Source organism: Channa argus, chromosome 1 (assembly GCF_033026475.1).
Source record: "Channa argus isolate prfri chromosome 1, Channa argus male v1.0, whole genome shotgun sequence".
Classification (NCBI taxonomy): domain Eukaryota; kingdom Metazoa; phylum Chordata; class Actinopteri; order Anabantiformes; family Channidae; genus Channa; species Channa argus.
This window is the reverse complement of record NC_090197.1, coordinates 5,205,936-5,218,094: the sequence shown is the minus strand read 5'-3', so window position 1 is coordinate 5,218,094 and position 12,159 is coordinate 5,205,936. Positions and strand designations below refer to the sequence as shown.

The following is a 12,159-nucleotide window of genomic DNA, read 5'->3' as shown; positions in this document are numbered from 1 at the left end:
CAAGGCCTCATGGTGCGGACAGGGACTTATCACCACTCAAGTTACTGTTTGACTTAGTTTTCTCCACTGGAAAAACAAGGGATCTGGTGGAGCGTTGACGGTCGCTACAAACATGTTTAGGTACCAATGTTGACGCTCATCTCGTGGTTCTGCTACGACAGGATCTCTGCTGTTTTGTTTTTTATTATTGCAGTTAACACATCTTAGGCCTTCTAATGCTGATGCTAATAACCTAATACGGCAACATCCGTGAGCAGCTGGATGATTTGACCGAAGTGAACCTCCAAGTCCGTGACTCCACGTGATTATCTGTGCAGCGGAAAGAGGTAATTTAGGTGTAATAATTACTTAAGAGTGGGGCCAATCTAGACAGACTGCATTTCCATCTGGCTCGGAGTTGAACACGTGCAGATGACGCATTTACACTTTGCCTTAGTGCACATTTGTCCTTGAGATTATTAGGTGAAAATGCAGGTTAAAATTGGAATTTAACCTGCATCTTGTAATTGTTGCTGTGCTCATTCAGTATCGGGCTGTTCATGATTTGCATTGTTTTCAGCATGTTTCTTGAAGGAAGGTCCAAATTGTTACCTGTTATACAGGGTATTAATATGAGAGTCACCCTAAAAGTTTGAAGCCCTTTCTGCTCTGTTCATACCTGCGTGGCTCATCCCTCCAGCCCTGAGGGCGGATGGCGAACAAGGCCTTGGGCAACCCCTCCAGACCCAAACCAGACAGAGCCGGTCCCACTGCGAACCACATGTGACTGGGGCCGGCCTGACCCGATGCCCAGGCTGCCCGGAACACCAGCTCGGCCTCCTCCAGGGAGCAATACAGCAGACGGACCTGCGGGGGAGACAATGATAGAAAATAAATGAACAAACAAAGGGAACGAGGAAGGGAGGCGTTTAACAGGAAATGTAATAGAAGTGTAAAATATATACTGCTATAGCTATAATAAAAGCTAAGTGCTAAGAAGTAGCTTTTGAACCCAAGAAATAAAGTAGGAAGCCACAATCGGTGGCTTCCGGTGCCACAATACCCTCTTCTTTCCTTCACAGTTATGGATTACCTTCATTTAAACACCACTGCACTTGGTGCACTTACACATTAATGCTTTTTTTTTTTTTTTTAAGATCTGCACTTGAAGAATGGTGCCTCTCGGTCTGCTTGCATTTCCCTTTCATACATTATTAAAATGGGGGATCTGAGTGGTGGGGGGGCGGGGAGCGAAATTAAAAAGACAAAGTGTGAAGAAAATGTGAAACCAGAAGAGGGGGGGGGGGGGGCGGTGGTGGAGAGGGGCACTTCAGATGTTTATTGAGAGGAAGCTCCTGAGGAGAAAGTGCGGCACAGGTTTTAAAAGAAAGAAAAGTTGTAATTTGTCAAAACCAGAATGTGAAGCGCACTAGTAACAGGCCGTGATGCCGGCAGCAGTCACCGACACATTCCCGGTGTGACTCGTGTCAGAGAGGACGGAGAGATGACGCCGCTCCTTCCCACTCAGCTGACAGTAGATCAGATTGTGGTTGGCATGAGGTCCACGCTGAAGCCAAATCGCTGTCAATCACATCTAAGCAGTCAGGATATATTTAGGCCTCTTTACATAAAGTGTTGGCATCAAATTCACTCATTGCACATTTCAAATAAGGACTGTCGTCCATAACAGTGGTCTTCTACTGTCATCCTCTCTCTGCTTGCTGCCATCCTTCAAGCACATTTGTTGTAATTCCGTGCCATCAGTCACTGGGTTAATGCAGGTGTCTCATTTTTCCCACGTTGGACTTGTTGAGGAAGAAAACATTTCATTCACATCCCCGTAGGTCTTCATAGTTTATTGTGACAGAGCTTTTAAATGCACCCAGCATCCAGGCTGAAAGGAAATAAGTGTCCTAAGCAAAGAAAAAGTCCATCGTTTTTTTTTGGAGAAACGGGATTTGGTTTCGAAAACAAGATTTAGCGTTTGATTCATTTTATGCCACTAATTAATTTTGTTAGATCCAAAATCTTTTTTTTTTCCAGCAGATATTTATTTTCACAAAGGAACTTTCAATTTTATTGACTCAGATCCTAACTTCGCTTTGTTTTCTTTTTTCTGACTGAAAAATGCTGTAGTTCTAAGTATATCCAAAACTGCTAAGCACTAAAAGCGAGTAATGCTTAATCCAATTCATAATCCTGCTCACTTATTCTTTCATCAACAAGTTCAAACCTCTTTTCCAGAAAAGATGGGACATTGTGTAAATGAAATGATTTACATAGCATTTTAAGCCCTCAGATGACTTTGTTGTGAATTCAATTGAATTAAATGGTACAAAGATGACATCAAATTGTAAAACTGAGAATTTCAATTATTCTCAATCGTTTTGAAATTGATGCCAGCAACACATGTCAACAACTTTAAGACAGGGGCAACAAAAGACTGAAAATTAAAAAGATTAAAAAAAATTAAAAAGAAAACAACTACATTTTCACGGCAAAGGATGTGAGGTTTTCATCATCTATGATGCAGACTCGATTAAAAAATGTAGAAAAAATCTGGCTCACGAACAGCTCAGAAAACCACTGTCAGAGAACCCAGTTTGTGGCTGGATCCACAACTCTGCATTCAAAGAAACAACCAAAAATAAACATCCACGAATAAAGTACTGTCTTCTATTGAGCTAAGCTCGTTAAAATGTGAAAAAAACTGTCTGGTCTAATAAATAAAATTTTGAAATTCTTTTTGGAAACCATAGAAGCTGCATCCTCCATGCTAAAGAGGAAATGGACCACATGACAGTCTCAGAACACAGTTCGAAAGTCAGCATTAGTAATGATGTGGCGATGCAATAATGCACACACACATGTGAAAGCTTCTTCACTGCTAAATGATATATATGTATTTTAAAGCAACTTGTTGCAACCCACATGAGGTTGCTGCCATCTAATTCAAAGTGAGGATTATTTAAAAAAAAAAAAACAAAAATATTTTTCAGAGTTTGCTAATATTTTATTTTATTGGTCCAATTTCCCTGTAAATGGGTTTTGTGCAAAGCAAATGTAACAAGTGGCACCAGGAGCAGCTCTGAAGATGATCCAAGCTGCACTGTGCCGCTTTAATATCACAGGCTGGATGAAAAAACAAAAAAAAAAGAAAAAGAAATTAATAAAGGGAAAAAAAAAGAGCATGGTCTGTTGCTGCACCAACTTGTTATCCATTTGGCCTCATGTAGTGATAAATGATTCAGACGTGGAGGAAAAACAACACGCCTGCTGCCGCGCATGCTAGTCATCATCAGCTGATGCCTGTGGTATGCTAATTGGTGACGCCGGGCTTTGAAGTTAAATATATGGCCTGGGAGGCACTGTAGCTCCCCCCGGTGCCTCTGAGTCTATTCACAAAGGACATGTAAGAGGCATGACTTTGTAACAGGGGCGACAGAAAGCTGTCAGGTTGGCGAGTCACATTTATGTTCTGCGACGGGCTCAGCCGAACAAACGGTGTAAGCGACGTACAGGTTGTTTGCATCCAGACACATTTTGCTTGTGTTCGACGAAAGAGAGCAGAATGATAAAAATCTCAGCTGGAATCGGTCCTTTCTGTCTGGATAATACTCCCAGTACAGACGAGGCTGAACCAAATTCAATCAATGATTCTAACATCAAAAGAGTGAGTGTGGAGGGGATTTAATCATACACTCACTCGGTGAACGGCCTGTCCAATTCACAAAACCCATTCAGCTCTAAACCTGCACTATAATGCTCCAACAGATACATTATGAGACAGTAGCCTTTTGTTTGTCCATCAAAGGACGAAGCATTACAGGGGGGATTATGCAGCAACTGGCGTGCGACCACACAAGCGGTGGCGAGGTGGGCAACGCTAGCGGGATCAGAGGACAATGGAGGGCAATTCACTCAGAGGACCTGCTCATTGAAAATCTGAGCAACACAACCCAATCTGGGATACTTTTTTTTTTGTCTGAGCTTGTGAAGCCGCGAAAAGACCGAAAAGAGGACAAGACATAGGGTACATTCCACCTCCATGCATCTTCTATTCTTGTACACGAGCTGTTCTTTCAGAAATTGAGAATGTGGATCTAGTTTACCCGACTCTGAATACGTCCAAGATGGAGGCAGACGTTTTGGCTGATGTATCATTCCAGAGAGAGATGCAAGTAGGCAACGCAAAGTTAAAATCTGAGGAAAAAGACAGAATTTTAAAAGAATGACTGGCTCTTCGTCTTCTTGCAACTAAAGTATTATCAATATACATATTAATCAATCTCAGCTTTCTGAAACTCTTCCCTCCCCGTCATGTTGGTAGAGTTTGTCCTCAGAGACTATGCCAGGTTTCCCCATTTGTTGCCTGGTCAGCCAGTGTGTCCAGTCACAGAGACAGATTTCCAGTAAAGGGGGAGTCGATGATCTAATAGCAGACATGTTCTGGTATTTACGGCATCAGAACATAGTTTATGAGACATCAGTGGACAAGGATTGATTTCTGATTAAGGAGTAAGAAAATAAAGCAGAGGAGACAAACTGTACAACGGCTGCTTCCAGCTACGGCTTCTTGCAAAGCACATTGCCCTTTCAGGCAGGAAGGTGAATAGAGAAGCAATGAGCTGGTTTTATTTGTATTATTTTTTTTTTCAAGGTCACGTTCTTATAGTTTGCTGTTTAAAGCACCAAATTCAGATGGATGAGGCCGACCCCGGAAACCAAGAACACAAGTATTACGCTGAACACATATTTTATAAAATACAATAAAATCATTTTCCAAATGTGCCACCCACCAGACGCGTATTAAATCACAAACTCATCAAACGGTTTACGTTATCCATTGCATACAGAGCACAATCATTTGTGGATTTACTACCTAAAATACCACCTTATAACACACAAAGTCCCAGTCCCAGATGCAGTCCCAGGGTTTCTGCATCTGGACTCTGGACTCTGCTTTGTGAGACTGTCAACTACAGCCTGAAAGTCAAGACTGACTCGGGTTATTCCTGCCACTGCCTTCAACGAGTTCAACAGCGTTAAACAGGCCCTGCGTCACGGCCTCGCTCTCATGGCTGTCAGTACATTAATAGTCAGCTAAGTGTGTCGACTGGGATCCACTGGGGACACGTCTCTTTGCTGAAGTCATAGTGAAAGGGCTTTACAACTCAGTGTGTCCATCATATGAGTCAGATCCAATAAAAGAAAAAGAAAAAACAGAGTTTGTGAGGTGTTTGCTTAGCTTCAGGAATTCCTTCCTCTCTGTGTCACTATGAAGCGCTACGATCAGTCTGTCCTCTGTCTGTTTTAACACCGTAAAACCCACTCGTCGCCCAGGTGATGGTGAATAACTGTCGGATTCTCAAACTTTGCGTGTTTACGTCTGCAGCAGCTTCCGTTAGCAATCTCACATCATTTGCAGGCTGCTGGTACAGAGCGGACAGACTGGTATCACGAGGCAGTGGACCAGGCTAAATATGGGCTGAACATTTGGGAAATCGGCTTTGAGTGTTGCAGTCACACAAGTGGCTTTGCCAGTGAGAACTAAAGATCTCATCTGTGGCGAAACCTCCGTCTCCAGCTACTGTGAACCTCACCTACATACTGACATTAGCATGTCTGCGTATTGTGCTTCCATCAGTGGTGATACTTTTACATTGATCTCTTTTATATTTGACACAAACTTCTTACGCATTCGTTCTGCAACACGGCTCATTATTTCAGCACACGTTTATCAGATTGATGAACAGTGGCTCCCTTTGAGCCTGGAGCTTCATCAAAAGAAAGAGCTTTTTTATAAGCCGGGCCAGCTTTCCCTTGGCCACCATACAGGCTGATCTGAAAGAAGGTGCTTCTTTTTCCATGAACTTATAATTGATTTCAAGTACCTTGTTTGGCAGAATATCATTTTGCTTGGTTTCTGCGAGCTGAATGGCCCTTTTGTGTGCTACTATGCTGCCTCAATATTGGTAGCTTTTTTTTTGTGTGCAGCTGGTTCTGTGCATGGCTGCTTCCAGCTCCTTCTAATCCATTTGTCCAGTAAATGTGATCTAATTACCTTTTCTGCTCCGCATCCAACAATTCTATTCTTAACAAACAGCCACGAGTGACAGGTCTGCAAGTCTCTCTACTGATGTTTGGTTCAGGCAGCTGGTCTTTGGTAGACTGGCTGAGACTCATATTAATAAAGCCAAAATCCACCAGTACGGTGCCTGATTTGCCTCTTAGACAAGCAGTGCGGTCTTCATTGTTGCCTTTACATAATAAAGTCCCTCTAGAAGACTTTGTTGTCAATTGGTGCTGTATAAATAAAGTAGAATTGAATTAAATTAAAATTAATTAAAAATGCAGAGTGAGTAGGAACGTGTTTGCTTATCCACTGTTTTATTTCAGGGCAAAATCAAGTTTTTTTCTGACGTTCGAGTTAAAGTAAAATTTATTCCACTTTTTAATGATGGCAAGAATTAAATTCTATAACTTTATTAAAATCATTACCATCAAGCATAAACTATACATTGGGTATGTATGATCCATGGTGAACATGGCACACACATAAAATTTCACAAATCATGTTTCCTTGAGAGCCCTTGTCTTCTGAATTATTCAAAGAAATACTGCAAAATAAAAATGTACACATTCACATATTTCGTGGCACCAACTTTAGCTTTGATTACAGTTCCCCATTTTTACATTCCATGTAAACTTTGTTTCAATGATCTTATGCAAAGTCACAACATCTATTTCCATCCAGAGTTGCATGATTATCAGTGGAGTTAACATGTGCCGTCCAATCCATGAGTGAAAATTATGTCTCATATTCCCTGAACTCGTCTTTCACTAGTTGAGCCCAATGAAAGCCGCCATTGTCAGCTTAAAATATACCTGTGCCGTGAAGAAAATTAATCCGTTGATGGAAAAAAAAAACCTGGTCACTCGGTACATTCAGGTATTCAGTTCCTCACTGAACAACTTCAGCGATTCACTACAGCGATTATCAACAGGAAGGCTTTTTTTTTCCCTTCTAGAAAAAGCCGAGATGATTTTATATCCAGATACTAAATCCGCAACTTCCTTTTTTTAAAAAAAAGGAAAATTTTAATCTGAATCACTTTGGGAAATAAAAATGGGTCATTTTGAACAACACTTACGGCACTTTATCATCTTTTAAAAAGAACACACAAGCTCACCTTCAACCACAGCTTCCAAACACTCGAGCTGCATGTGCTTTTCTGATGTCAGGTTGCCCAAGATGCTGATAGTAAATGGGTTTTTTATAGCTTCTTTGTTTGCAAGGCCACAGTGAAAACCATCAAATCAAAGGTGTATGTGGCCTTTTGCTTTTCATAGCATGACGCACTGTTCAAGTGTCCCTCAGTAAAGTAGTGAATGCTCAAGGCTTCAGGAGAGCAGCAGATCTGCAACACTGCAGTTACACTGCAAGGATCCCAGGTGTGTGTGTGTGTGTGTGTCTGTGTGTGTCTGTGTGTAAGTGGTCCCCCAGGATTTCAGTGCAAATGAATAGTGTGTCCTCAGTTAAACTTCCCCAAATAAGGATTTTACTGTAAGACATTTCTGGCTTCATTCAAAACCTCTCTATCAGTTAAAATGGCTCAGTCTGTAAGATGCAAAGCTGTTGTCACTAAGTTGATCATGTGGTTTATTTTCACATTTTTCTTTCCCAAGGTTGGTGGTGACACTGATTAACAACCAGAACACAGCACGGAAACCGCTTCAAACCCTATTTTTTCCCCAATCTTTAAACATGGACACGCGTCGCTGTATTTCCCGTCGCTGTATTTGCTTGTCGCACGAGCTGCCAATCAAAAGACATGTTTCCAATGTCAGTTCACAAGCGTTGTAGCTAGGTAGCTAATTTGCCGGAGTACAGCTTAACGCTCTGGAGTCCCTGCTCACGCTGTCATCAAATCACACGACTGGTACAAGCTGGTAGAAGACGGTAAAACCAAATGTTTCCAAAACGGCTCCTGTTAAAGCATTGGAGCCCGAGCTGCTAAAATCAGTAGTGTTCAGCTCAGATGCTAAATTACAGATCTGTTAGGTTCCTTTGTATATTAGGGAACATTTAGTTGGACTTCAAGTGATCATTTTCTAATACCTGTGGTTTTTAATTGGATTTCACATTTTTCCCCGTTTGTATTTTCGTACATGATTACATGTCAGTAATCAGAGCCTCTTGTGAATAAAATCATGCTGACTTTCTAAAAACGTGCTCGACTTTTAGGAGACGTTAAGAAACTTGTATTTTTAGGTTGTGCATCATGTGGACATGGCCACAACTGAGGTGATGTTGTGACTTTCAAAGTGATTGTTAAGCTACAGAGAACGGCTGCATTTACCATCTGCTCCTTCAAGGCTTCTGAAGACTTTACAGATGTCGCGTACCTGAGCCTGAGGCTGCAGAAGAAATAATTTCAAGGTAGATAGCTCATCAAGATGAGCGACAGGTGTTGCATACACTAATTTCGCAGATTAAATATTGAATATTGTGGCCTTGAGAGGAATTCGGGGTGTCACGAGAGCAAGAAACAGAAATAAATTCAGTGAATAATCCAAACTGATCACCTGGGCTTCGTTGTCTTTGAGCAGCCGTTTGGTCCGCGCCCCACCGGGGTCATCCGTCACGTTCAGAACCACCACGCTCTTCTTCTCCCAGCCGATGAACGAACCGTCAGTCATACCTTCTACCATGGCCAGGAAGTCCTCGTAGCCATGGTGACGGGTGGTCACGACGGAGAAGGAAGTCCAGTCGTACTCCTCCAGCACTTCAAAAATAACCTCGAGCTGGAGCAAGGTGGAGCAGGTGAACTGGAGGTAGATGGAGCCGCTCTCCTGGAAACAATGACAGAGATGGAGAATGAAGACAAGACAAAAATAAAAGGTCCTGCCGGGGGAACTGGGAGCCATCTTGTGAGGCATGTGGAGCCAGCTACAGTGGTTAAAATGGGCTATCGGCTTATCTTACACCATAAAGTTCCTGCAATGACACGGCTAAGGTGAATCTCACACTACTGAACTGTTATGACTAATACTGTAATTCATGGATACGGGCTGCATACCGAAAGTGTCCCAGTTATGTAATATCCACAGAGTAGCTGTCAAAGTGAGTTCCTGCTGTTCTCATCCAGTTCCGCTCTTTTCTTTGTCTTGTGGCTCGCCTGCCCTAGTTTTGCTGAAAGGGGAACACTCGGAGGAATAACACAGTGTGTCTGTCAAAAAAAAAAAAAAAGTCCTTGCCTTCTGAATGAGGCTTTCAGTGTCAATGAAAGAAACAATGATGGCCTTTCTCAGTGCTGCACCAGTCACTTTAAATCTGCATAGATGAGTCAAGAATTCATTTCTTTTGGCTTTGCTTTGACTGTACTTATCTTTAAATTGAAATAAAAGGAACAGGATGGAATCATCCGTCCAAAGTTCGGCTTAAACTGTGAAACAGATTAAAGAACATTTGTACTTTGTCCCAAGCTTCCAGTAATGTATTGAACAATTAATTACTTTTCTAGATCAAACTATACGTTTAAGACCCTGCATCTGTGGCCACATGTGGATGAAGAGGAAATTTCAGGGAATAAAGGCTCAGCTCAGGTCGTGCTGCACTGAAGTTATTCATGTATGAAACCAGCATCAGGCTGAAATATGATGTCAGCTTGTCTGCTCCTTCTAACCAAGCTGAGATGGTTGCGTGGAGGAAACATGCCGTGGTAGCACAGGAAATAAAATGTTTTAGTGTCTCTAATATATTTTATCAGAGCTCCTGTAATACGGGCACTAACCAGCAACCATCAGTCGCTAACTTGTTATCCAGTATATCACATTTTTAGAAGAATGGTTGTTTCTCGGTGTATATCAAGAAACACGAAGCTTGATTCAGTATCTCAAGGCAAAAACTAAGAACTTAAGTGATAGAAGTGAAAATATATAAATCAAATAAAGAGCAACTCTGGAGGCACAGAGCGCCATCGGTTGTGTTAAACCTTGATGGGCAGAGTTAAGCCCAAGCATTTGCTAGACGTTTGTCTAAAGCTTCAATACTGTATGTAATTTGCATTAGAGCTAGCGTGAGACCCAGCCCTCCCTCTCCCTGCTCTGCTACACTCACACCAGGTTTGCTCCAAAACTTGCTAATCAAGCCCAGACAAAGTTTACGGGGGTACAACACCTTGTCACTGGCCACATCTGTACCCTTCAAAATTATTTGTACCCATGTGGTTATAGCCGTTCTCATTATTCAGCACCTTGTCAGTCAAGCGCATATATCATTGCTTTTCATTTAACTAAATAAGAATTGCATTATTAAATTCATAATTGCACAGGCAAATTTTTAATATCTCACTAAACACAGACGTCTTACTTCCTATTGGTGACACATTGATGCACGTTTCGTAAATTGACATATTTACGTAATTGCGTCGACACGTTGCCCCACCCCTAGGACACATATGTACCTTTTACAGCTTGGAAAGATATGTTCCTTTCTGGCCTTTGTTACCTTAACGATCCAATAACCAGCCCAATTTGTGTAGACTTTACATTGGAGGGCCTATTGTAAGGTGCTGTGTACGGGTCACGAGGCGGCTCCAACAAATCATTCCAACATCAACAAGCATGATGTTTTTCCCACATTCAATTTTCTACAAAAACAAATTGGAGAAGTAATATACTGCAGCAGCTTTAAGATTAATAATGTGTATGTCAACCTGTGTTTCCAGATTCAATGACCAAACACGCGATCCGGTGCTGCCAGTTCAATGCCGAGCCGAGCGTGCGGCGACGACTGTTGCCGTAGCCGAGGTTACGGTCGTGTAAAATTACAATGAACACATCATTCTGTCATGAAGATCCACTTAAAACAAATTGGCCGCCTTATTAAATATCCCACCTGTCATGCCAAACTGCTTTGTTAGCTGGTTCTGCTTATTATTAATGTCTGTCAGCAGAACATTACCTTTGGTCCCACACTAAATTAGCAAGCTGGAGAGCTGACACCCATTCATTCAGGCTGGGACAATGGGCAAGTATTACTTAAGACAAGGTGACACAGCACTATGATAAACTCAATTATGAAACTGGTGCCTATGCATCCAAATTAAAAGAACGATCAGCACATATTGATTGCAATTACCAAAGCTCTCACAGTGTGCATTAGGAACGTCAGATTTCTGGCATTGTTCCTCATCCCGCCAACAAGAATCAACTGTGGCGCAGATGAGCTTTGAAGCACTGACAGAACTAGAGCATTTCTGACAAAACATTTAATTTTCCTCCTCTTCATCACCGCTGCTCAGCGTTGAGGTCAGAGCGGTGTGTTTTGTAAAATGTTTTACATTATCCTCTGGCAAAAAAAAAACAAGAAATTAAAGCTGCATTTTCTGGTTAGAGATACAGCCCTCTGTTACAGATTGCTCCTTATTACTCACTGGTGCGGCTGAAATTAACTTTTTTTTCTGTGAAAAGTAAAGTGAAAAGAGCATCGTCTTTTTCAGCGCTGTTACACAAGCATGATGAGAAACTAATCTTAAAGGTGCTTTTATTGATATTTTGATATTAACAATGGGTCAAATGACTACATGTAATGTTGCTGATGGGAATAAACCCACGGGGAGTCATCACCTGACTAAGCACAAGTACTTAGCTCTATGCAGCTTTCTGCACTGTCTTACTGCTCTTAGCAAAACCCATTTCCAACAGCTGATTTCAGCAAAAAACGCCCCCAATAAACCCATTGTATGGATTATGCCCCGAAACAAACAGCAGACTGACAATTTCAGCAACTAGTTAGTGAACACTGAAGCACTTAGCACCTACTTGAGATCATAGCAGAGCTATAAAAAGTGCAGTTATTAGTTTGCCGTTCCTGTCATTCATTGGACTTCTTCTTAAACCATACACCTTTTATTCATGCTTCATTTGATTGTGCACATGTGCACTACAACAACAGGGAGGAGAAAGAGTGAGTGTGACTGATCCAGTGAACAGCGTCAATGTTATAAACACTGGATGTAAGAAACAAGCATCTGGTTTACTTTTGCCCATGTAGACAGATTTTTTTCGGCAGCACAAAAACATCCTCAGAGCATTTCCAGCATGGATACTGTAGGTGGACTCACGGTAAGAAAATAGTAATATTTAGAATAAATAATAAAAACTTCCATGTAG

The 12,159-nt window shown here is 41.7% G+C and overlaps 1 protein-coding gene across 1 annotated transcript in view; it reads right to left on the bottom strand.

Annotated features, from left to right (window-relative positions):
- Window positions 1–12,159, bottom strand: part of grin2da (glutamate receptor, ionotropic, N-methyl D-aspartate 2D, a) — a 190,880-nt gene that overhangs the window by 94,197 nt on the left and 84,524 nt on the right. The window contains exons 5-6 of the mRNA XM_067521543.1: window positions 8,569–8,835; window positions 659–846 (exon numbers count right to left, since the gene is read on the bottom strand). Coding sequence (XP_067377644.1) covers window positions 659–846; window positions 8,569–8,835 — 455 coding nt within the window. The remainder of the gene's footprint in view (window positions 1–658; window positions 847–8,568; window positions 8,836–12,159) is intronic.